Raw genomic sequence first — 26,767 nt, forward strand, 5'->3', positions numbered from 1 at the left:
TCTCTGGTGAATCCTCTCACCCTCCGCAGCTCTGGCCTGTAACCCAGTTCTGTATGAATAAATAAATAAATCTTTAAAAAAAAAAAATTTTGTGGCCCTCCCTGGTGGCACAGTGGGTTAAAGCCCAGCATTGCAGGAGAGCTGCAGGCACTTCAGCTTCAGTGCTTCATTGCTGTTAGATCCCTGAAGGTGATCACAAGGGCCAGGCAGACCTCTCCTGACCCACCAGCAGCTCTCCTTAGCAGTGTACTTTGTTGATCTGCCTGTTTTGCTCCCCACTCTGTCTCTGGTGAATCTTCTCACCATCCCTGCACCTCTGGCCTATACACAGTTCTCTATGCATAAATAAATAAATCTTAAAAAAAAATGAACTGTTACAAATAATACAAACAATAAAGGACTGATCACAAAGATATACAAAGAGCTGATGAAACTCAACAAATAGAAAGTGAACAACTCCATCAAAAAATGGGCAGGAGAGCTAAAAAGACACTTCTCCAAAGAGGAAATGCAGATGACCAATAGGCAATGAAAAATATTCAACATCAATTGTAATAAGGGAGATGTAATCATAACCACAACAAGATACCACCTCACACCAGTGAGACAATGGCACATCTTCAAACAACTAGCAACAACAAATGTTGGTGAGGATGTGGAGAAAAAGGAACTTTCCTGCACTGCTGGTGGGAATGCAAACTAGTATAACCACTATGGAAAACTGCTTGGAGGAGGTTCCTCAAATTTCTAAACGTGGAGCTTATTTGACCCAGCAATTCCATCCCTAGGTATCTACCCAAAAGACACAAAAACACTGATTCAAAAAGATACCTGCACCCCCATATTTACTGCTGCTTTATTTACATTTGGGAAGACATGGAAACAACCCAAATGCCCAAAAATAGATGACTAGATTAAAAAGATGTGGTACATATACACAATGGAATATTACTCAGCAACCAAAATAATAATAATAATAATAAACACATGCCTTTTGCAGCAACATGGATGGAGATGGTAAAGATCATGCTTAGTGAAATAAGCCAGAAAAAAAAGGAAAAATACCGGATGGTTTCACTCATAGCAGGAGTATAAAGGACTAGGCAAGAAAATAATAGTAATGATAAACAACTATATACCAAATACATTTTACAGGGGTGGAATGGGATCAAAAATGGTAGGGAGAGTTAAGTGCACTGGACTATGGTGATGGCACACAGGTGATTTGGTGATGGGAAGCCCACAGGGATTACAACTGAGATAGAAAAAGGCACAAAATGATGTAAAAATAAACTATTATATTGATATATAATAGCTTAAAATAATAATAATAAGCAACAGAACCCTCTCTGGTGGCACAAGAGGTTAAAAGCACAGCACTATGAAGCTATCTGCATCCACTGCAGCAAGAGTTTGATCCCCAGTCAGGGAGGTGGCCCACATGGTACAGCAGACTGTTCCTCTCAGCAGTGTTTTTCACTAGATCTGCCTGTTCTGCTCCCCACTCTGGTGAGCCCTAACCCCCTCTACCCATGGCCTGTACCCCAGTTCTTGTATGCACACAAATAAATCTTAAAAAAAAAAAAATAAATGTTAGCAAGGGTGTAGAGAAAAAGAAACTCTCCTACACTGCTGGGAATGAAAACTGGTACAACCACTATGGATGCTGTGTAGAGGTTTCTCAAACTGCTTAAAATGGAGCTTCCATATGATCCAGCAATTCCACTCCTAGGTATCTACCAAAGGACTCAAAAACATTAATTCAAAAAGACACCCACACCCCTATGTTTATTGCTGCTCTATTTACAAAGAGGAAGGTGTGGAATCAACCCAAATGCCCAAAAGTAGAAGACTAGATTAAAAAGATGTGGTACATATATACAATGGAATATTAATCAGCATTCAAAAAAGACAAGCTCATGACATTTGCAGCAACATGGATAGAGCTGGAAGGGATCATGCTTAGTAAAATAAGCCAGAAAGAAAAAGAAAAATACTGGATGCTTTTACTCATAGCACGCATGTAAGGGATCAGGAAAAAATATTATATGTGTGTGCATGTATATGTATGTGTAAATAATGTATGTATGTATGTGTAAATAATATATGTGTGTGTGTGTAGAAATTGAGAGAGAGAGAAATTGTAATAAAGTGAAAAAGAACATCAACTAACAACTATAAACCAGAGACATTCTAAGGGGGAAGAGAAGAACAAGATCAAAAGGGGGGTGGGACTATGATGACTGCACATGGGTGAAGTGATGGTGAGAAGTCCATGGGGATTACAAACTGAGATGAAAAAATGTACAAAATGAAGAATAATGTAATATGTGTGTGTATGTATATATGTATGTATGAGTGTATGTGTGTATATACATATATATATATAAAAAGTAAGCCACTTATAAAAAAATTCATTAGTCAGGGGTTCTCTCTGGTGGTGCAACAGGTTAAAGCACCGCATTATGAAGCTCTCTGAAGCCAATGCAGCACAAGTTCGATCCCCCACCTGGGAGTTGACCCACATGGTGTGGCAGACCTCTTCTGACCCGCCCGCTGCTCCCCCCAGCAATGTACTTCCCTCAGCAGTGTATTTCATCAGTCTACCTGTGCTGCTCCCTACTCTGTCTCTAGTGAATCTTCTCACCCACCACACCTCTGGCCTGTACCCCAGTTCTGTAAGCATAAATAAATAAATGTTTAAAAAAAAATTCATTAGTCAACCTTACAATAAATTTCATATTATTACATACTCTAATTATCCCAAGAGGGTATCCCACCTAAGAATAGCTCTCAATTAAATGTTTATGGCCTAGCAATCCCTATGAAGTACCCAGGAGGTAAAGAGTTCAACAGGATCTGGACAACAGATCCCAGAATCACCTGAGATACCAAATCCTGAATGATAATTCTAAATAACCATCTGCTACATAGTGTTAACTAAACCAAGCCTCTAATGTCAAACAGATTAAAAATCAGAATATAGTCATTCCTCAAGCACACAGGCTACTCCTGACACACCTCAAACTCAGTCAATTCATTTCCTACCTACACTTGAGCCTCTCTAATCTCAAAACAGCACACAGTACCCCTCATATACCTGGGTATTTCAAGCTTATGGGCCTTAGCTCCTCCTATCCCTTTGGGCTTTTCCAACCTGAATATACATGGTTAACCTAGGTTTGCCTTCGCATCCTTCTCCTTACTTATCGCTGGCATACTATACCAACACCCAGCTATTCATAATAGCCCTCATGTGTTTCTGGGGCACACCCCCCACATACACACACACACCATGACAGATTTACAATTTTCCTTTATCTGCAGTGATATTAACCCTCCTTTAGGATTACTGCTACAGTGAACAACTGCTACTGTTGAAGAGAAAAATACCACTCAGGGATTGAGACACATAGACTACACTCTATATTTTTCTTCAGAACAAGTATCTTATTCTTCTTTCTAGCCCTAAAAAGCAGCATGGAACCAACTACAAGCAGAAGTGCTCAGTCTAAGCTTGTAAAGCAAAAAATTTATAGAAGCCATAAGGAACTAATTTATTTCTTTTTTTAAGATTTATTGTATTTGGGCCCTCCCTTATAGCAATAAGGGAGGATATAATAAATCTTTTTTTGAAAAATTTATTTATTTATACAAAGGACTGGGGTATTTGGTTAGGTTGGGGGGGTGTTGGGAGTGATTAGAGGATTCAGAGACAGAGTGGGGAGCAGAACAGTTGGACTGATTGAAATACACTGCTAAGGGGAGCAGTGGGGGAGACAGGAGAGGTCTGCTGTGCCATTATGTGGGTCACCTCCCTGGCCAGGGATTGAACTCAGGCTGTAGCCATGATAACACTGAGATTTAACCCCTAAGCCATCAGAGAGGCCTAGCCTTAGGTATTTTAGCTATAAGTTATCAGAAATTAATCTTTATAACCCTTAATTTAAATGTGTATAAGGGGCACAAATGAATAGGGAAATGTTTTGTCAGAATTAGCACATCCACGATAGAAATAAAGCTGTTCCTAGAATTATACTATCCTGCACACTTGATAAAAAGATTATAAGTAGGCCCTCCCTGGTGGCACAATGGGTTAAAGTGCAGCACTGCAAGCTGCAAGCTAGCTTTTAGTAAAAGCACAAATTATAAATATGGCTTATTTGTTAAATTTAAAAATGGGAGGGCCCTCTTTGTTGGTGCAAGGGGTTAAAGCACAGCCCTGTGAAGCTATCCATAGTCACTGCAGCACAAAAGAGTTCCATCCCGGGCCAGGAAAGAGATCCATGTGACACAGCAGACCTCTACAGTCCCACTCACTGTTCCCCTCAGCAGTGTATTTCAATCAATCTGCCTGTTCTGTTCCCCACTCTTATCTCTGGTGAATCCTCTTAGCCCCCACACCCCTGGCCTATACCCCAATTCTTCTATGTATAAGTAAATATTTTAAAAATAAATAAATAGGGCCCTCCCTGGTGGTGCAGCGGATTAAAGCACAGCACTAAGAAGCTAAAGCTGCTTCATCATGAGTTCAATCCCCCGCCCCAGAGGTGATCCACATGGCGCCGCAGACCTCTCCTGACCCGTCTGCTGTTCGCCTCAGCAGTGTACTTCCTCCATCTGCCTGTTCTGCTCCCCACTCTGTCTCTGGTGAATCCTCTCACCCTCCACATCTCTGGCCTGTAGGGAATAAGGAGCACTGAAAAACCTTTACACTTCCCTGTTGTTGAATCTTTTTAATGTATACATATGTAAAAATTCAATCTATTTGCTTAATATTTATACACTGTATGGTATCCAGGTTATACCTTAACAAAAAAGACAAAAGGCAATATATACTCCCTGAAAATAAAAATCGAAAGGGGGCCTCTCTGGGAGCACAAGGGGTCAAGGCACAGCACAATCAAGCTATTGCCAGTCACGGCTGCACTAGTCAGATGCATGAGTTCTATGCATGAGTTCCAGCACAGCCATGGAGCTGACCCACATGGCACAGCAGACCTCTCCTGTCTCACCTGCTGCTCCCCTCAGCAGTATATTTCAGTCCATGTGCCTGTTCTGCTCCCCACTCTGTCTCTGATGAATCCTCTTACCCTTGGCTCCTCTGGCCTACACACCAGGTCTTTTATACGTAAATAAATCTTTAAAATAAATAAATAAAAACAAAAGGGTGCAACCCACAGATTTCTATTTATATGAATCCACATCCCAAAACAGAACAACACTTCTACATATCTCTATTATCACCACCAAATATAATCTTCATCCAGCTTTCTCTGTTGGACCTCAAGGGAACAAATACAAAACTGCCAAAGGAGTGGCTACTGGCTTCACACACACTGTCCCCAGGCTTTAGGAGACACCATTTTCATACTAAACCCCCCCTCCCCAAACCTCGATTTCCTCATTCTTATACAACCTTGTGCATCTCAAAATGGAGAAGGAATTCAGACCCGGGTTTAAGACCTTCTATCTCACATTCTTGGGGCAATATCTTTAGTTCAACAAGGACACATGACACAAAAGTCCGGACTACTAGCCAAAAGCACAATTTTTCCCTTCTACACTCTCGTAGTCTTCAGTTTAAGACACTTAAGGAAGCTAGTTTTCTGCTAATCTTGGTAACAAGCTGTGACAACCAGGTACCATGGACTCTACTCTGGAGACCTCTACCTCTCTTTCAATCTACAATACATCCCGTGAGCCACAATCACCTGCCTGAGACAAAGCCATGGTAATAGCCTCCTCTATTCTACTCTATCTCTCCTTGTTTCCATCCCACTTCCTGCAACTCATTTAACATTAAGATGAAGCTGCTTTAAAAAAAAAAAAAAAACCTTAGAGTAAAAAAAAGATTCATTGTCTTAAAACAGGATGTCCATGTTTTAATTCCATAGTTGGTTCCAGACCTACTTTACCTGTCTTTCTCCAAACTACCTGTGCCTCTTTCCCACATGATGATGATAAACCAACCTTTCAAAGAAGTCAAACAAGATTTCTTTTTTCTTCAGAGAAAGCAAGAAAACAGGACATCTCTGCTCCAACTTGCCACTGCAAACATGATCCGGCTGCTGTATAAGCTACTTTGAGGATTTGACAACTGAAATGGGAGGAATGAAGGCAGGGCAGAGTCATAAGACCTGGAAATGGGTTCCCACTAATCACCTGCAGTGCCCTGGGCAAGTCGCTTCTTCTCCCGTGGTTTCATGGAGAATCCTTTGGTAAAGTAGCTAGTACTACTAAAAAAAAAATCCCCTCTATTGTGCTATCTTATTTTTATTAGTATTTCTTTCTTAGGAAGGTGTTCAACACAATCTGAAAGTAGTACTCTATTGATAAAAAGACTTGTGAACACAATTCTTAAAAAGTTATTCAGATCAGGGGGAGAGAAATGCACGGGATTATGGTGATGGCACACGGGTGATTTAGTGATGGGAAACCCGCGGAGATTACAATCGAGATGGAAAAAAAAAATGTACAAAGTGATGTAAAAATAAACTTTTGTAAAAAAAAAAAGAAAGAAAGAAAGAAAATTATGTAAAAAAAAAAGTTATTCAGATCAAGTAATCTCTCAAAATCAACAAAGCTAACACATCCCCTGGTTTGAGTGATTACTGTGACCATATGGAATTCATAATTTGAGGAAGAGCTACCAATGATTAGATTTTTCAATGTGCAAACATGAGGGAATTTAGATTTACAAAAGATTCCTTGAATTTTTATAACAAAAATTTAGGAGTAATAGTAGTTTTCTTATCCCAGCACCCTAAGATATCAAACTGATCAGAGGATTGTTAATGAGCCAGTTAACATTCAGAAATATTTGGCCAATAGTTTTGATGTCTTTTTGTCAAATCATCTAGTAAATTAGACACCACACAAAAGGACTGCACTTGGTCTACATTGTTGTGGAAACTAACAAGCTGCAAAGGACTTTCCAAATGGACTTTAATAAACTATAAAATGTGATAGTCATAGGAAGTATTAAAACAGATGTCAAGAGAACAGATCATTGTCGGATGTCATAAACAGGTCTCATCCATCAGGCCAAGAGGTTCTACTGAATCTAGAAGACTGCCAACTCTAGTACATCTTATCTTTTTTTTACATTGTTTAAAGAACAGGTTTATTAGGAAAAGGCGAAAGAAAAAGAGTGGTACATTCATAGATACAGGTCTCTAGCAAGTGTTAAATAAAGCATGCTCATAAGGTTTTCTTATTTTTCTTATAGAAAAATAAGAACATAACTAAAATCCTAATAAACGAATGCCAGAGAAAAGACTATATCCAGGTTGCTCCAAAATTCATAAACTATGCTCCATCTATTTACAGCAAAGCCAGAAGGCTGAAATTTACCACCACCCTGCTCACTATGTCTCAGTGGTATTCAATATAGCTGACTATACCCTCCTTTCCATAGTTTTTCTTCACTTATCTCCCAGAAACAATTCACTGTTTGCTTTCCTCTACCCTCGCTGACCTTCGCTTTGCCAACTGCTGGACCCTCTTAGGGTGCCAGGCTCTAGTGATCCTGTCCAACTCCATGATTTCAAGTACTACAAATTAATGAAGCTTATAATTTTCACCTCTATTGCAGAAATCACTTCCTATGCAACAGCTATCCATGAATTTAGGCCTCTTTCAGCTTATAGTTCCATTCAGCAAAGATTACTTCTATAGTAACTTCAAACAATTTCCTAATCAAGTAAAATGGTATCAGGATAATTCTCTAAAATCTTACACTCATATGCCATGCATTCCCCGTCAGAGCAACAAAATTTACATATTATATTAATACTTGTAACTGTGTTCCTTTACTATCACTGAAAATGTGTCAAAGAACAATTTGACCATGATGAATTACACCCTCAATTTTACTAGAGGACCAAAAACTACCCTTACCAGCAGTCTACCCAAAACAAACAAAACACCCTGGCAATCCAACTCCATTGTAAATATCAAATTTGCTGGGCAGCCCGTCTAAGAATGCCAATGCTGCCCAATGGTCACTGCTACCACACTGCCACCTCCTGTCTTAGAACTCTGAAATCTTGAATGAGATGCAACAGCCAAGAAAAGAAAGGGCTAAGAATAGCAACCCTCTCCTTCCTCCCAGTCCAAACCAACTACCAGAGTTACTGAACAGATAACTCATAACTTTCAAAAATTAGTTACTCCTAAAAAAATTGCTGCCCCTGAACACTGTTAAAGACAATAACAAAGGCCTTGACTTAAAATATATGAAGGTGGCTGAAAAACTTTGCTTTAATACAAGCCCCCAGACCTGTAATAACACAGTAAGCACAGTGATGTGCCTCTTAAAAAAGAATTTCGAATCACGGCAAAAATATTTTCTTCTTGCTACTGTCCAAAATGAACACACATACAAAACAACTGAACTTTCATACTACAAAATAGGGAAATCATGGATCTCTATAATTCCAAAAGATATTTAAAAACCTTAGCTGGTAAGTTATCTATTTCAAACAGAATGGCAAAACTCAGAAAAATATGCCTCTTGTAGTTTATTATAAAGGTATTTGGCATGAACAGAGATTGTAAGTGATCACACAAATTAAAAGGAAAGCCAGAAACAGAAGCCAAGATTCTGAATTCCCACTGGCTCCAAGCACATGTCATGATTCCATAACATCTTCCTTGTTAGTGTGGACAATCACACAGGTGCCAATATTCATTTAACTTTATTCTAATAAAGTTGAAGTAAAAAATAATTTAAACTCTCTCAAACGGCACTTAGACAATATGAAATTTTAAAAACGCAGAATCTATAACTACCTAAACAATCATGTATGACTGACTTTAAACTGAGCACTCCAAAAGATACCCTTCTTGTGGTTCTTCATGAGCCATAATAGTTTAATAACATTCAAATCAATGCACGCTTGAAAGATCTACCCAATACACAAGATTCACCTGTACACACTTATAAAGAGCAGCACAGCTATTCAAACCTGTATTTAGATGCTCAGCATTAGAAACAGCTTTTGTTGTCCTGACATGCCTTGATGAAGGGGCACATTGCTGGTCAAGGCCCCATCCTCTTCTATACTTAATGGCTATCAAAATGCAGCAACAACTTTTAAATAGTCACTTAAAATAAGATGTTTACAAGCCCCAGTAACTTTCATACATGCTTCTCAGTCTATACAATTTACATGGTAAGCACTAGAATCTAATATGGAAATAAACTATTCACTTAACTTTATTTTGAAGCAAACAATAAACGACATTTGGGATTTGGCATATTTTAACAAATCCTTGGGAAAATATTAGCAACTATATCCTACTATTTGTCTCCTTTATTCAAAAATATTTTTAGCTACAATAATCCTAATCATAATGCTAACAGCTAAACCAACCAAAATATAAGTCATAAAAATTTGAAAATATACTTATGTTCATAATTGTTAAGTCATGGAAAATGAACTAAAACCACCATCCCCTCAGTTCCCCAATGTCAGCAACTTTCCCATTCCTATTCCCATGCCCAGTGATCCACAGCATAACAAAAAAACTATCACCTCTATATACAAAATGACATAGGGGTATATACAAGGTCCCACAAGATACAGAATATCAAACTCAACTACAGTCTTCCAAAGTCACAAACTCCATTCACACCCACCTTCTTCCCCAAGAGGAACAAATCTTTTTAAGCTTATACCTCAGAGTGAAACCAAGTCTTGCGTGCTATGTCTTATATTTGAAACAAACAGTGCAACACTCTACAGATCTCCAACTCCATCTTCTTTTTGTGCGTAGGGAAACTCAAATTCTGTGAAGTACTGCTATAATCTTCCCAACTAAAGGGTATCTGAATGCAGAAAATCAACATTCCTTCCACATTCCCTTGAGACTTCAGTAAGCAGGAGCTAAACTTGGTCTGAACCAAACTCAACAATGCCTCTCTTCCTGTAAGGGTCCCTGCCTAGAAACACTTGAAGTCAGAGCTGGGCCAGCCTGCCAAATAAACATCCAATCACCTCCTGTAACTACCCCCCTGTTTAGGTGCTGCAAGCCTATTCATCCATCTCAGAGTGTTTCCATAAGCATTCTTCAGCACCCGCTCCCAACATGCCTTGCAGAGCAGGTATAAAGGTCACTGCGGCATATGTGGGTGTACCTGCCTCCAATGCCCACATGATGGTGGGATGGAATGTAATGACTGTTAAGCACAAAGAACTACACCCAGAAGCCCAGTAGTCTCACTTGGAAAGAACAGGTCTAACATACTGGCATTCAACTATCACCAATTCCCCCACCCACCCAGACCTTCACATTGGCTCTGGATACTTGGAGCATCAGGTTGCCTTCTCTGCCCTCTTCAAATGTCTATCAAAGAGTGAAATAGTCCTGATAAAGGAAACCACATCACAGCTCCAAGATTCATCTAAAATAAAATTTTCCAGCAAACTTCCATGGACAGAGAAATTTCTACTTTTGTCTTTAGCAAATGACTGAAATGTAAGCAAAGGATTTTATTTGATTGTTCTCAAAATCAGCTAAAGTTCATCTTCTACATATTCACTCCAGCTTACAAGTAAGATAGGATCATTTAAAACCCTGAGCATTTTAATACCAGTGAAAAATCAACACTAATCCCTATTGTTAATAAACTGAAGTTTCCACTGACAAATAGCTTGCTGGCCACACTTTATCTAATATCCTCCCTAAAGAGGAACGCCTGTTCCTTATAAAAGAACAGGTGATTACGTATGTCTTTAGATTGGGTAAAAGCCTTCAGAAAAACAGGCAGTCTTTACTAGATAATGTTTTTAATTTAATTCCCTACACATGGGGAGAAATTCATACCAGGCTGGAAAGGAAAAATCAGGGGTGTAAGTCAAAGAAATATGCATTGACATGCAGGCCAATGAATTGGATTTTTAAAAAAAGAAAGACACTTAATCATTACAATTAGAAATTCACAAATGTTAAAATGCCAGCCCTTCAACACAATCATTTCTTATTTTTAATTCAAAATTTGAAAGTAATTAAGGCACTGACTGGATAATGTAAACCAGTTAGAATTTGCAGAATGTAAATTTTTCCCCTTCAGCACCAATTCAGATTATACCTCTAAAAAAATTACATTTCCCTATGTGAAATAATACCTCCCAAAATTCGTAATTGCAACTAAGTCAAGTCACATGAATGAATCGCTTTCCAATTATTCTATTGGAAATTTAAATTCATCAACAAGAGAAATTCCCCAAATCCAACCCAGCTCAGTAAAAAAAACAGGGCTTGTGAAAATGTTTTACCTGGAACCAAGCTCAATCTAGAAGTCTAGATATATGACAACACTTTATGTAGCCATGTCCCACTATACCACACCAGTTGCACAGCCAACCCCTCCAAGCTCACATACTCTTACCATAACCTAAACTAACAGACACACAGTCCTAGTTTAAATTAACTTCCAGTGTATTGCTTGGCCCGGATTGGGAGTGGGGGATGGGAGGGAAGACAGAAACTAACCCCACAATGCAAAATCATAAGAGAAGAGCACATTTCCAGTTAAGAATTACAGAGCCAAGATTTGGCCTGCGTTTAAGGAATCATTTCTCCAAAATACTCCAGAACATTAACACATTCCAAGAATCATTTCTCTAAAATACTCCAGAATATAACACATCCTTCCAACATTCTACCAAGTGGCACACTACACATGCTCTCCTCAGAAAAGCAATCCTCTCACTTAAGTAGCACAAATCTGAGGTCTTCATGTTGTAAGCAAAAACATTTTTAAAGGGGGAGATGAATGAGAGACAAAAAGAGTATTTGCAGAAACTGCCTAACTCTGGAGTGAATGAAAGCCCTTTGAGCAGGAGAAGCCCAGGCTTTCTTCACGTGTTCCAGTCCTGGCTGGGGAGTTAACAGGGTAAAGGTAAATTCCTCTCTTCTTAGATGTGGGGATGGCCTCCCAAACCTCAGACTGGTTGCTGCCAACTGGGGTCAGAGTACAAGTCGAGCCACACCCGCACGCCTCTGCAGCTGCTCTTGCCTATCCAATACTTACAGGTTGGGGGGGGGGGGGAGGCCGTCATACAGTTTCCTAGACCTACAGAACTGCCCTTTGAAAATGATTTCCTGCTGTAGCAACCTGACCTACTCTGCAGGAGAACATTTAGCTGTGAGAACTTCCTTGAAAGAATTTTATACCAATAACAATAACCCAGTGGAGGAGCCACAGACATACCCTCTGTAGTCCTTGGAAGTATTACACACACACACACGTGTCATAAAATTAAATGCAGGAGGAAAAGATGGGAAACGCCGCTTAAGAGGAAAAGAAGTTGTTTTCTGTAATGTTGGGAGTCTTTCTTCCCAATTATGGGGTCAGAACAAGAATCCATGAGCTCACCTTTGCCTTTTGGGGACCGAATGCTCGACTTCTAAGGGTTTCCCGTGCAATTCCACTTTACCTGCGGACACACAAAAAGTGGAAGACAGTTGGCAAGGGTTAGCAACGCCCCTGGCCGGAAAACCCTGCCATAGTCTAGGGGGGGGACACAGCGGTCTCCTAGAACTCCGAGGAACGTATCAGGACGCGGCTCAGTGCCCCGAGAGAAGCTGACCCCCACCCCCAAGACTCAATATGTTCAACTTACTGGTGAGTAGGGAAACTGGCTCAAAACTTCGGCAACAACCTTCCCTCCCCCCTAACCCCCGGCCTCTGCGCCGTTCTCCCCGGTCACCCAATCCCACGACGCCCGCAGGTCCGACGCTGCCCTCCACCCCCCTCCCGAAGACAAACTCAGGAAGGGTGCTGGGGTGGCTTTCTTCTCCCGGCCCTAGTACGAGTACAAGGAGTGGTGGGCAAGGCAAGAGGACCAAAGGGCAGGCGCAAAAGAGCGACCGTGCAGAGCTGCATCTCCCCGCGGAAGGAACAACGCGCGACGGTCCGCGCGGCGCCTGCCACACGGTCAAGCACGCGGCTACGCGAGCGACACAAGCACTGCCTTCCCCCTTGGGGATTCGGTCCTGAGCCTGCTGCCCCGCCACGCGCGACCCGGCGCGCCCGCCCAGCGAGCCCCGCCACCTCCCGCAGCTGCAGCCCGCGGCCGGGACGCAAAAAGCAGCGGGCGGCCCCGCACAGCAGCCAGGGCTCTCTCGCCGGCGACAACCGGCCGCGCCCGCCCACCTGCCCTTTTGGCTCGTCGGAAGGGAGGCGGCTGAACATGGAACCCAGGTCGCACTCGCTCGCCTCCCGCAGAGTGGAGAGGAAGCGCGGGGGTTCGGTCCGCGGCGGCATGGAGGACACTACGAGGCTGGGACAGGAGGTGGGGGGAGAGAAGCCAGCGCCATAAATAACGAACAGAGGAAGGAAGGAGAAAGAAGCAAGCGTTCGCGCTCGGCCCCCAAGGCCCGGCCTGCCGGAGCCCGGAGCCCGCGCCTGGGCCCGGCGCCGAGCGAGCGCCGAGAGTCGGGTGCGGGCGGTCGCGCCTCCCCAAGCCCAGTTCGGGCGCCGGGCCGAGTCTCCTACTCCCCTCGGAGTCCGCGCCTGGGCTTTCTTGACAGCGCGTCCGCCCTCAGCCTGCAAAGCCCCGGTTGGCGGACGTGAGCCACCGGGGGCCGGGTCGGGAGCCAAGCGGAGTTAAACACCCAGACCCCACGCCTTCGGTCGCCCGGGCCTCGCTTCCTCTCCCCACCCGCACCCCGCCCTCGCCCGGGCCTGGGGCCCCGCGCGGACACACAGGCGGCCGACGCGGGCCTGGCCGCCAGCCCCTGACCCCCGCAGGCCTGGGGGGCGGCACAGGGCTGGGGCGAGAGCAGACACCCCCGCGGGGCCAGACAAGGGCCCACCTGAAAGCGCCTCGATGGCCTTGAGGGCCCAGCTCTCGTCCGGACAGTCCACGAACGCGTAGCCAGTCTTCACCAGGAAGGGTCCCGACACCGGGATCTTGGCGTCCTTGAAGACACTTTCTAGGTCCGAGGGGACGGCGTTCTCGCTGAGGTTTCCAATGTACAGTTTGTTCATTGTTAAAGAGTGGTTGTTTTTAAAAAAAGAAGAAAAACGAAAAATTAAAACCACCCACAGTGATGGGTGGATCCGCCGGGTTTTGTTCCCCTCGTCTTCTCGCCGTTAAAACACACACAGTAAGAACCAAGCACAAGAAAGAGGAGCGAAAAAGATCAAGTCGAAGGGTCCTGGTTTTTCCTAGCTATTTTTTAAAAAGGAAAGAAAAAGCCTTACTACAAACCAAATGCATCAACGAGTCTTCCTAACTCTGAGGAGGCGGGATTAGCGAGAAAAAGGCGGAGGAGGAGGGGGCGGAGGGGAAAACTACTTTTTGTCTCTTCCTCCCCAACCCCTTTCGCATCGGCCAGCGGACTGTGAAAATATCACACTACGTGAGGGCAGACGCCGCCTCCCCATAAAAAAGCCCAGAAGGGTGACTGGCAGAAGGGAGGGAAGAAGGGGTGGAGGAAGGCGCAGGAGGCGGAAAAAATCCGCTCCGAGTGTCCGGCTTTTTGAATGAGCCACGTGTTCAAACTACAAATCAACGTCTCACGTGAGGAATCCCAGCGCCTCAATTAGAGTGGGTTTCGGGGGAAAAAAAAAGAGCGAGCGAGAGGAGGGGGAGGGGGAAGGGAAATGAGATTGGGCGAGGGACCCTGAGAAGGGGAGGAGGAGGAAGGGAAAAAAGCTAAAGGAGCCGCAGCCGGAGCGCAGCGGGGAGCGCGGCTGGAGGAGCTGATTGTCACAACACGAGTTTAGAAAGGGTTATCTGTTCGGGGCGGATCCTGAGGGGGAGGGGAGGAAAAAAAATCAAGCTTAAAAAAAAAGAGAGAGAAAGGAGGTTCGGATGGAGGGTGCTAACTAGGCAATTCTTCAGTTCTTGTTGCCGCAGTTTTAAATGTTCAATTTTTAGCAGGTAATTAACAAATCAAAGAGTCATGATTCTGAACTCGCCCTGTGGCTTTTGATGACAGAAGTGTAACCACGGCAAAGCCTAAAGCACGTTCTCAGGGCTGGCAGGGCGGAAACGCGACAAGGGGCTAAGGTGGGAGAGTCGGGCAGTGGTGCCCCACCCAGTGCGCCCTTCAGGAGCCAGAGCACGGGAGAAGTGGGGCCGCCCCCGGCTGGGGCAGTGGGGGATGGGAGCCCGCCGCGTCCTGGGCGGGTGTCTGGGCGACACCTCCTACGCCTCCGCCAGCGTTTGCGGTGGCTCCCAGCTTCGCGTTTGCCATTGGTTGCACGATTCAGAAAAGGCTCCGGGATAAATGAGGCAGGGGGCGGGCTTGGCCACGGGTGGGGGAGGGGAGGGAAGAGGCGGGGGTTTCGGGCTTGGGCTTGGGCTTGGGGGCGTCCCGGGCGGCGGAGGCCGGAGGAGAGAAGTCAAAGTGGGAAAAGTCGGTGTTTAAAGGAAACGATTTCTTCCTGTAGTTCCTAAAGGAGGAGTGGGGGTAGGCTGGTACTTTTAAATTATTTTAGTTGGAGAACTTGGGACTCTTAAAAACAGGAAGACCGCTCTGCCTTAGCCTAGGTGGTATTCGCACTTGAGAAATTGTTCTTGTCTCCTTCTGCCTGTTTTCTGCCCGCATTTGGTCATAACTATCCAAGCTTTCCCGTGTATGTAAAGAGCACAATGGTGGGTGTATGGTAAAGGGTCTGGGCCCGGTAGAGCCTTCCTGCGCCAACAAAATGTGAACTGCAGAGGAGGAATACGGAAATGAACACAGTTCTGGGGGAAATCGCCCAGTGTCGTTTCATGATTGTGTGTTCTACTCAAGGCTTCATTTGCACCAGATACTTGTGGTATGTTTTTAACAAGTATTCCATAGAAAAGATATAAAATGCTCCCCCCCACCCCCAGTGAATGAAATTCTATACAGGATGGAAACATAAACAATCTTAAATGATTTGGAACTCTTACTTATAGTACAATGTATGCTAGAAAAGAGTCTGTGATTTACATTGAAACAGCTTTAGTAATTATGACATTGGATATAATTCGTTTCTCTTTGTCATACCCGTATATGTCACTTAAGTGTTATGTTTTCCAATTAAGATGAATGACGATTACTTTGTTAAAATATATAGAAATTACTGTGATACAAAGAGTATTTACATTTTTTTCTTTTAAAAGGAACTTATTTTTCAATTTTGTGTTAAGGAACCGGAAGGTGTCAGATCACTATTTCAACTGTTCTCTTTAACAGGTTTTTCTTTCCTGCCAACCAAATGCAACCTTTAAAACATAAGTTTACTTTTACAATATTTTCATTCACATTTAGTTTAGTGAAATGTTCTTTCTGATGTAGAAGAACAAATTCTGGTTTTGTGTATTACTCCTTAGAATTGTATTTGTGATTTCTACCTTCAAAGAATGTTTTGGTGGGGACATTTAAGTGTATGCTTTAGGTTTAACTTTTTAAAAGAGCTCATTTTTTCTTTTTGTTTTTAAAAGCAAACATGGGTTCTAGAAAAGAATGAATGTTTATGACTTATGTGGCATACAAACTATCAAAAGTTCTAAATTTATTTTTCATGTACCTGTTGCATGTGATCAACAGCTGTATGGAGAAATATTTTTCATTTTGTAATGTTTGTTTTTCTAAACATCTAAGTTTTACAAAATAGTCTGTTGATCATTTAACTCTTAATAATTTTTTATAAGGACAAATTTTGTGTCTTCAACTTGCTTACACAATCAGTTGAACAATGTCTTCTGGATTGTTGGCTGGGTTTTCTGGTATTAAAACTGAGACCTTAAGGAACTATCTGCTTCTAAAGCATGGGGTAGACTGTTTATTTTCCATAAATACTAGCCCATGATTGTCTGTCACTATCAAACAAATCTAACAGCTGGAATTTAAAACAAGTGTGTGCTGTTTTGATGAAATATGTTTCTGGGACTCTAGTGAACTTAATCTGTATATTATTGTAACCAATTGGATAACCCATCAAGGAACTTAAAAACATACACGAATTATATAAACTCAAGCATCAAAAAGAGAGGTGCATAATTCCAAGTATCCCTTCCAAGCTTTGGAGGGATAAGTACACTCAACGATTAAATAAAAAGAGGATGGGTAGTTGTTGTTTGTTTGCTTTTTAACTAGTATTTCAAGTGCAAAAATATCTGATGGATTTTCAAGAATGAAAACGTCAATCTAACTTTCAGCTTTGTAATAGGTCCCACACAAGAAAATAGCTGTGTATATGAGCTACTCCAAATTCTGCCTGAAGCAGTTGCAGTTCTTAAAGTAAATTCCGTGAAGAAAGAATTCCCACCCATTGTATATGCTGTTACCGCTGAGTCCCTCCAACTGAGAGCCAGTTTAGTCCTTGGACAGCTGCACCTCCTCATCTGCTGACATAAAGATGATAAAAATGTTTCTGGTGGTTCAGTGTAACATAGAAACTATGTGCAATAGGTCCTTTACCCTTGCTGTATCCAAGGGTCATGAGCGAAGACGACCAGGTAAAGAAGGTGGTGGGTAAAGGGCATTCTCGGTGCTTCCCCTCCTCACTCCCTGCTGGCTGGCGGGGAGCAGAAGCCTTTCTCACTGGTGGACACGCAGTGCTGCCGCTTCGCCTGGGCCTCGTCGGGGGTATTTCTTAAACGTTTTTGTTCCTTCACACGGCTATCCAGGGCTGTGATCTATGTATGCCAGATACAAGATAAGTGGTAATGTGGCTGTGCCCTCTCTTCAGGATCTGCTTCATCTATTTGGTTTAAAATCAAAAATGGTGCCCCAGCAGAGAAGATGGGGCTGTTTCCTTTTCCCCCTGGCTCTGCCTGAAGAGAGAGGGCGGGATCCTTGCAGCTCACTGGGGAAGATCCATCGTCGGCCGGCGGCTCGCGTCGAAGGCCCTAGACCACTGAGCTGCCCCATCCCTGCAGCGAGACGGGCGCCTCCTGGCTCCGCCTCGCGTCCTGTCCCTCCGCGCGAAGCAGCGTGGGCAGCTTAGACGTGGGGGCTGGGAAGAGTCTCTAGCATTCCCTCCGCGGCACTCCACACCTGAAGCCCTCCTTCCGCGAAGGCGAACCAAGTGGCGCGTGTTTGGCCACCCTCCCGCACCTCCGGCCTGTCTCGAATGTACCAGCCGTCTCCCCGGTGCTAGGGGATGCTTGGTACCCCACGGAGAAAGACCGCAAAGTGCCCCACTGGACCCAGAGACTCCGCCGGGGCGGGGCGGGGCAGGCGCGCAAACGCGGGCCCCGGGGCGGGGCTCCCGCGCTCCGCCAGGGCCGACTCGACGAGACCAAGTTGAGCAACCGGCGTGGAGAGAGACACCGCCCCTGGCGGGGGAGGGGTGGGGGTCTCTCTGTTTTGTGATTGGTGGGCAGAAGTAGCCTATCACCGTCGACTACCACCGCCAGAGCCGTTTGCTGGTTTCCATTCATTGGCCCTCGAGCCGTCCCTGCATTTCCATCTTTTGTGGCGCGAAAATAACCCTTTGCTCCCTCTAGTTGGTTTTGTTGTTGAGGGGTGAAATTAGGTTCCCCTCTTCATGGTCTCATTTATTCTGCCCTTTAACTGCGAACCCTCGACCCCAAACCCAGTGGAGGAAAGAAGCAGGTAACTAAGGAGCAGTTCTGCTCGTGGAACCCGCCCCTGCACTGACCGCGTGTTGCTCGCAGAGTTCCCTCCCTTCCCCCTACCTCCCGCTCCCGGAGGTCGTGGGTTTGCGCTATGCTCAGCATCTGGGGTCGCAAAGTTTCCCTGCCCGTCTCCAACATCTTAGCATTTATACGTACTTTTTTTTTTTTTTTTTTTTGTTAAAACAGTAAAACACCTTTCCAGATGCCTACACTTTATTGGACTTCCAGAGAAATTCACTCATTCTGCCCCCCACCCCCTTCTCAAGCCCCTTTGTGGACCACGGGGTTGTTTTAAGTAAAACCAAACAAACCCCTCCAAAAAAAAAAGGAAACGAAAAATTACGGGTAAAATCAACTATACCGAGGCCACGTTTTCGTTGAAGCTGTCCTAAGAGCATAAGAAGCTTGAGACCGACCTTGAAGGATTTGTGGTTTAGGTAGTTGAAATGTTCTAAATTTACTCACGTTTGGTGGGCACGGTGAGGGGGAAAAAAATATCATTTTGGCTTTGAAAATCTCAAAACAAACGAAATAATCGTTTAATTTGATTTATAAAAAAGCAAACATCTATAGAAGTGTAGTCTAAATAGTGGAGTCTTTGGTGCGTTTAATTTAGAAATAAACTTACTCGTCTTCACAAAAATAAAGATCAGAACTCTGGGCATTACAGAAAAGATGGAAGTATAAAGTTAGTATATCTAATTTCATAGCAGATATGTAATTTCTTTCACAATCTAAAGAAAAGAAAATGTGCCAATTAAAAATATAACAATAATCTGTTCACTAAGATTTTATTGTTCATTTTTCAAGTCGACAAAACATTTGATTTGGTAAAAACCAATAAAACGACAGTTTCCCAGTAAATATTGAGAATGTTCAGAGAATAAGTTTGAATGAGTGAGCTCAGTTTTCTGTCTTAACTCTTATCTACTAATCTTCTAAAGTTCCTTTAGAAAACTGTTTCTTATTTAGTTCTGTACTATTTAGCTGTAGTCTCTAACTGAAGTAACAAATTACCATGTGCCAAAGTAGTAAAAATTACTTTTAAAACAACCTTTCAAAACTGACCCAATTAGGAAAACCTGTTTTAAAATGTATATTTTGTTTAACTTTGCATAATTCGAATGCATTTCATTAATGTGAAATATATAAGTTTTCATATAAAATTATTTCTCAGAATCATCAAAGAAACTTACAAGTTGTTTCTTTTGAGTTGAAAAACATTAAAGCTGAAAGAAAATTTGTGGTATAAATGCCAAAGATTACAGAGCTAATAATTTAGATAATCCTTAACACCTAAGAAAATTTAAATGTGAAGACATGCTTGTTTATAAAATACTAATTTGAGGGTTTATATATTCTGTAATTTTTATATTTTGAAGACAGGAGAAATTTTGGAGAAATTTTTTATTGTAAAAATTAAGTTTCAAAATTAATCTGGACAAGCCAAAACACTAAAATTTGGTATATTTGCAAATGTTTTCTCAAATGCAAAGATTTGTATAATCAGTATTTTCAAAGAAAACCTTTATTCTGGTTGGAAGAAACTGATTTTTTTAAATTTTCAACTACTAAGTCTGGAATTATAATTTTAAGCTTGCTGGAAATTTTTGTACAGAATTGTTAAAGTACTAGATAAGCATGATTCCTTTTGTTATTATCTCCTTTATCTTACTATTTCATTTGGGTAAAACTTTGAAAAATTGGTTTGTTATTACTATTCCCCTAGAAGGTTGGAGGAGGAATAGTGAAAAGACTCTTTGGTAATTGGTTTGTACATGAGTATTTGCAGTCCAGCCATAGAAAACAAAGAAGATAAGCATTTGATTGTGGGGGGAAGGGTATGGGTAGACTGAGAAGAGCTGAGTATTTAAAACTGTTTCCTGGTTGCAACTGATTTATTCTTCAGGTTCCCTTGCTGGGGGGCGAGGGGAGGGGGGTGTAGAAGAGAATGTATTAATTAATGGAGTAAAATGGGACAGTAATCCAAGCATAAAATCTTACTGGAAAGAACAATAAGAACTTACTCTCCTCACTAAAGTAATAATAAATAAACAAAAAGCACATGATGAAGTTATAGTTAGTCTTCAGCAATTTCTAATACTTTCATTTAAAATACACATATTAGGCTGCTATTTTCATATCTGGATCCTTTATTTTCTTGACCCTGTTTTTCCAGAATACCCTCCCCCCCAAAAAATTAGGAATTAAAGTCCCCTTCATAAAACCAACAGGTTTTGTAACATGTATATACAAATCAGCATCTTCTAGGTGATTTTCAGACAAACTGCTGAATTCTTCATGCTGTCTGTAAATGGAATGTAGATTTTTAGATTTAATAAGGCATAGTATATTTGTAAATTCCTTCCTTGCAAGAATAATGGTAGATCATTACCATTTCCACTTTGACTCATTAAAATTCATTTTCTTGAGTTTAATTTACATTTTGGTCCTGAACTTCTCTAGCATGTTGATCCCAGTTTTAGAAAGGAAAGCAGAGGCAAAATCAGGAGTTTTTAAATTATTTCAAACATCTCAGTTAACAGTCATATGATCTGAAAACAGCAAAACATAAAAATTAGGCTATCATCTTTACCAAAATTGAAACTGTAAAATACTTCTCTTAAAATCCATGTCTAACACTTCTGTTGAAAAATTGACTTCTTTTCTTGCAGTGGATTACTTCAAAACATAAAAATACTTAATGATTTTGTTAGGTTTAGCAAATGACTTAATTTACTATCAATTATTTTAAATCAACAGACTGCTTTAAAGATAATTTAATACTAATCATTGAACCTATTTGACAATTCCACCTTCTTATTTGGGGTAGGGAGTCTCATCCCAATCATAGAAGTAATTTTCCTTTTATCAAAGTTATATACTTTGAAGGGTAAACGATCCATGTTTTGTTTGTAATTCAAAAAATGTTTTCCCTAGTACCCTCCAAGACTTGGAGAATCATTTTAAAGCAATTTTATCTTACTCTAAAATAATAGTAAAGCTTTTTAAAAATGTGTACAATTTGATACAAACAAGTACAAAACATACTATTATTTTAATATTTTCCAACAAGCTAACATTACCCTATGGTCCCTTTTTCTAATTCTAATGTGGATATTAAAAATCTAATTCATAAAAGGGACACTAACAATGATCATAAAAATCAAGAAAATATCAAATTTGTTACATCATAATTAGGTAGTTTTCTGTAACAGTGTTAACATTTTCTTATGGTACAATTAAATATAGAATGATGTGCCCATCTTTTGTTTTCATTTGTTGAAAATTGCCTCAGATTTTGCACCTTGGTTCTATGAACACATCTCCCATGGTAACTTCTTAGCTCTTATATATTTTTTACTACTAAGATATAATGGCAATTTTGGTTTTCATTTAAACAAATGACTATCCATTACAAAAACAGAAAGTAAACTGAAAAGTCAAAAATTTGGGTGTAGTATTCTGTAGGTGCTTACTTGTGTCAACCTGAGAGATATTTTCAAAATTTATTACAGTACAAAGCCAATACTGTGACCTTTAAAATCAAATTAAATTGAATTTTGTTTGAAACATTAATCAACAACAACAACATAAAAGGGAATAATGGCTTTTATCCAGTGAAATAGACAATAGGGTTAAAGGTAACATTACTCAACAAAGACAAATCTTACAGTGGAGGGCAGTTTTGCCCAGTATGGAATGTAGTCTTTGTGCAATTGGACAGGAGATGATATGCATATATTCTTGCTGAGCAGTCCTTTGTGGAGATTTGTGAAAGAAAAAAGTAGAACTAGTTCTATCTTGTGTTCAAATTCTGAGGATTCTAGTTAAAACAAGCAAGGTAAGCATTATTTTATTAATTTTTTTCTTAACTTTCTTTAACAGGATGTTTGTAAAGTTGAGAGAATAGTGGCAATATAGATTGAAGTAGAATTAGGATGCTACTAGCACATCAATATTAGAATTTGAAGCAAATATTTTAAATTTTATCTTTCATGACTTGTTTTCTATTTTAAAAAGTTATTACATACACAAAATATTCAATAACATTATTAAAACAAATGTAATAAAATAAAAATTTGGTAGAAGTAATATAGCCACATAGCTTTAAAGTTTTAACTTTTACTTACAAAATATGAAGTTACTATCAAAATATTTTTCTGTTCAATTGTTTTATCACATCTGTTTGTGCACAAGATCTATAAAGGGACACTTTAATTTTCAGTAAGTAGCATTATTTGAGAAAATGTCCCTGGTCTGCTGCTATTGGGAAAGCAAATGTTTTTTGAAGCTTGAATGTGGAGAAAAGACTCAGATTTTTAAGTTAAAGCTGGATTTTATTTTTTTTTTCTTTATTCATTGAACAGGGAAACTGGTTCAACTGGAAAGTTGTTTTAATGATGGCCACCAATAGATTTTTCAGTGGCTGTAAATGAATGTTGTTTCAATTCATGATAACTCTTCCATTACTGTTATTGTAGGAGATTTTCTGTCCTTGAGTAATAAAGGCCCCTCCTAAGTTGTTTCATTACAAAGTAGGGGGCAGGTGGGCCTCCCTGATGGCACAAGGGGTTAAGTCTCAGTACTCTGAAGCTATCAGCAGCTACTGCAGCATGAGCTCCATCCCCCTCACTGCCCCAAGCTGGCCCACATGGCATAGCAGACCTCTCCTGTCTCATTGCTCCCCTCTGATGTATATTTCAGTCACTCTGCTTGTTCTGCCCCCCACTCTATCTCTGGTGAATCCTCTTACCCTGCCCCCCCACCCCACACCTCTGGTCTGTACCCCCAGTTCTTGTATGCATAAATAAATAAATCTTAAAAAAAAACAAAGTGTGGGGAAGGTAAAAGTCATGTTACACTAAACAATTATTTTAACACCTAGTTTTTAAACAGATGGAGAATGACTATAAGGAAATAAAGTTTATTTTTGTTAGACTAAATGATGCAATTTCTTTCCTTATCTCTACCAATGTTCTGTTAATATGATAATAACTGAATTAGTCTTGGATGTGGCAGTTAATAGTAGTAGTTATCTTACAGCTGGAGAAGACATATAAATAAGGAAAAAGATTGTGTTTTGGCAACTCTTGTTTAAATTAAAAAAAAAAGGATCTTTCCACAACCAAATCCAATAATGAAGCTTAGAGTTTTATTGTTTAACTCTTGTAACCATTAAAACTTGAATGTATTGTTAATATGTTATTATAAATTACCATAGGAAGACTCAATAGTTTGTGATTTCTTGTAATATAATTTTGTATGTGATATAAACAGTTTTAAAGATTTTTATGTTTCTTTATAATAAATTCAAAAGTATGGAAGTTAAACTGAACACTATTAGTTATTTTATAACTAATAGCCAAAAAGAAAAGGAAATAGCCAAAAAGAAAAGGAAAAATACCGGATGGTTTCACTCATAGCAGGAGTATAACAGATAAGGCAAGAAAATAATAATAATAGTGAACAGCCATATACCAGACACATTTTATGGGGTGGAATGGGGAATGGGATTAAAAAACATTGGGGGTAGGGAAATGCACTGGACTATGGTGATGACACATGGGCGATTTGATGATGGAAAATCCAAGGAGATTGCAACTTGAGATGGAAAAATGCACAAAATGATATAAAAATAAACTATTTTATAAAAAAATTGTTATCTCTGGATTAAAACATGGTTAGTTTCCTTTTGATTGTTCCGTGAAACCTAAAATATGACTGAATAAAAATTGACAGATTTAAAGCATTTATAGTAAAATAGGTTTTCTAATTTTAAAAAAGATAATCTTAAAATTTAAGGATACTGAAGAATTTTGATTTTATGTACATGTCACTGGTTCCATACTTATACTTCATAATGTCATTCATCTCAGTAACTTATTCCAATTAAAATTGGATATCCAAATATATTCACTTTGAAAGTAATACAATTCATGCAAAAAGCCACAGAATACCACATTAAAGTGATAATGTAATGTAATATAGTTACAGATTCTGGATTTTGATATCTGCTATGGATATACCAATATAAATATGCAAATAAATCATTCTTTTCAAAAACCCAGGCTAAAATGGTTATGAAGTCAAGATAGCAGACTGTGGTGGAAAGGGAAGTCAAAGTGTTTAAAACACTTGTAACAGGAAAAGGATGTGTGCACCGGAAGATACCTAGATTCACTGTAGTAAGTCAAATTTCTCTAAAATGTAATTTCAATAGCTATGATTTTTGTCTCTGGAAATGTAAACAGTTAACACTTTCTATTTGGTGGAAAGAGAAAAGGGATTGAGACAACATGCATTAGAGCCCAGTACTGAAAGACTCAAAAGTAGGAAAATATCTACTCCTTTTTATATATTCTAAAATTTTAGCTACTTTGTATAAAGAAGTTAGGAAGTGGAAGTGTGTGCTTAATAAGGGGATTGTACAGAAATCTCTTTTATATGACTTTCGGTTAAGTCTGTTTCATAATAAGACAATTCTATAATTTGAGAGCTAAAAGGGTTATTAGGGATCTACTTTATTCCCATTTTATACTAAGGAAATTGAGGACAAGGATGATCAATGCAAGCAGAAAGGGCAGTTGAGATACAGGAATGAGATGTCTGCATCACTGAGTGAAACAATGTAACAATCCTGAAAGATAGTAATTAATAGCTTTCCTATTTTGGGTAACAATAAAACAACTGGGGCATAGGGGTTAAGTCTCAGTGTTATCACCAACAGCCTGAGTTCCATTCCCAGGCAGGGAGCTAACCCACATGGCCCTGCAGACCTCTACCATATCCCCCACTGCTCCCCTCAAGCAGTGTATTTCATAAATCTGTCCTGCTCCCCAGTCTTGTCTCTGGTGAATGGTCTCATCCATCATACCTCTGTTCTACACCCCAGTTCTTCTATGCGTAACTAAATAAATCTTAAAAAAAAAAAAGCTAGAATAATTTTTTTAAATAATAAAATAAACCAGACCTAAGGTGAGGTTTACACAGACCCAATATCATTACTTTATCCTAAACAAAAGATCTACATGTTTTTGAAAGCTAAAAAAAAAGTTTTGAGAATAGAGCAGCTGATCATGAAAAGCAAAAAATATTGACCTGATTCATCTCAGTCACTTTAGTCCAGGACCTCAATCAGTTCAGGGTGAAAGATTCCCACGATTTCTGTTACCCCGTGTGACTTCTCATAAGTTTGATTCAAGGTCCAAATCCATCAGAACTCCTAGGGAGTATGGAGTATGCATTATCATATACCTAATATGTTCTGGGCATGAAGCTAAGAAATACCTTCTCATAATTAAACTTTTAAAATCTTCGATTCAGAAATGATCCAAATTAATAATACTTTGTCAGCAGACTGGAATTTTATGTTCTCTTCGTTCTAGTGAATATTCAGGGTGAGGGGCACTGTTTTACAGTTTAAATACCTATCTCCCTTCCTACCTACCTTCATAGCCACATATATCCTCTATGGTATAATTTAAACTCTTCCCTACTCTGGTCTTTATCTGCTGAATTGTCAAAGAACAGCTCACAGAAACTCACCCTGCCTCTGGCTCTTTTATTTGTTCAACCCAGTATGGGGTGAGCCTTCCCACCCCTAGCAACCTGTTCTAACAGTTTGCTTGTTCTTAGTTGTTCCTTAGAATTAGAGGCTGAACTTTATTAACTTTGTTTACCTGTAAATCTGTTATCTTCACAAACTGGATGCCACCATGGCGCCTGTTTTCTATGTGTGTAACTGACCCTGCTGTGACCCTGGGTCAGTTTTTTCACCTCTTTGGCTTTTGTTTCCACATCTGCAAAGACAGTTAAACCATTTCTACCTTCCTTTACCTTTTCACAATAGCAGGGTACTGAGTAGGCTTTCAGCAAATATTTTCAGAAAAAAGGACTAAGGCTAAGAATATCAATGAAGATATTGGATCACTTCAGAAAATTTAAATTGCAAGAGGGAAAGAGATTACTGCTTGTTGCAGGAAAGGATGTTCTATGAACATCTAACCATTATCAGAGAAAAGAAATTCCACTTAAATAATCACAACTGAGGAACAGTTGAGGAAAGCTGAATAAAAATGAAAATCTAAAGGAATCTTTATTGATGCTGATCCCTAATGAAAGACAAAAGTCCTGATCAAGAGATATAAGAAATTTGTTTCTACTCTCTAGGTAAAATAATTTAT

At 40.4% G+C, this 26,767-nt stretch overlaps 1 protein-coding gene across 3 annotated transcripts in view; it reads right to left on the minus strand.

The window, feature by feature from the left end:
• Window positions 1-14,257, minus strand: part of IGF2BP3 (insulin-like growth factor 2 mRNA binding protein 3) — a 113,878-nt gene extending 99,621 nt beyond the window's left edge. For 2 of the 3 annotated variants that reach the window (XM_004676773.2, XM_012720946.1), the window contains exons 1-2: window positions 13,831-14,005; window positions 12,389-12,449 (exon numbers count right to left, since the gene is read on the minus strand). In XM_004676773.2, the coding sequence (XP_004676830.1) occupies window positions 12,389-12,449; window positions 13,831-14,005 (236 nt within the window). Of the gene's footprint in view, window positions 1-12,388; window positions 12,450-13,830 lie in introns of all 3 variants that reach the window. The other variant, XM_004676772.2, reaches the window with a different exon arrangement.
• Between the last annotated feature and the right edge of the window lie 12,510 nt (window positions 14,258-26,767).

Source organism: Condylura cristata, unplaced genomic scaffold (genome assembly GCF_000260355.1).
Source record: "Condylura cristata isolate star-nosed mole 26May11 unplaced genomic scaffold, ConCri1.0 scaffold00005, whole genome shotgun sequence".
Taxonomy (NCBI): Eukaryota; Metazoa; Chordata; class Mammalia; order Eulipotyphla; family Talpidae; genus Condylura; species Condylura cristata.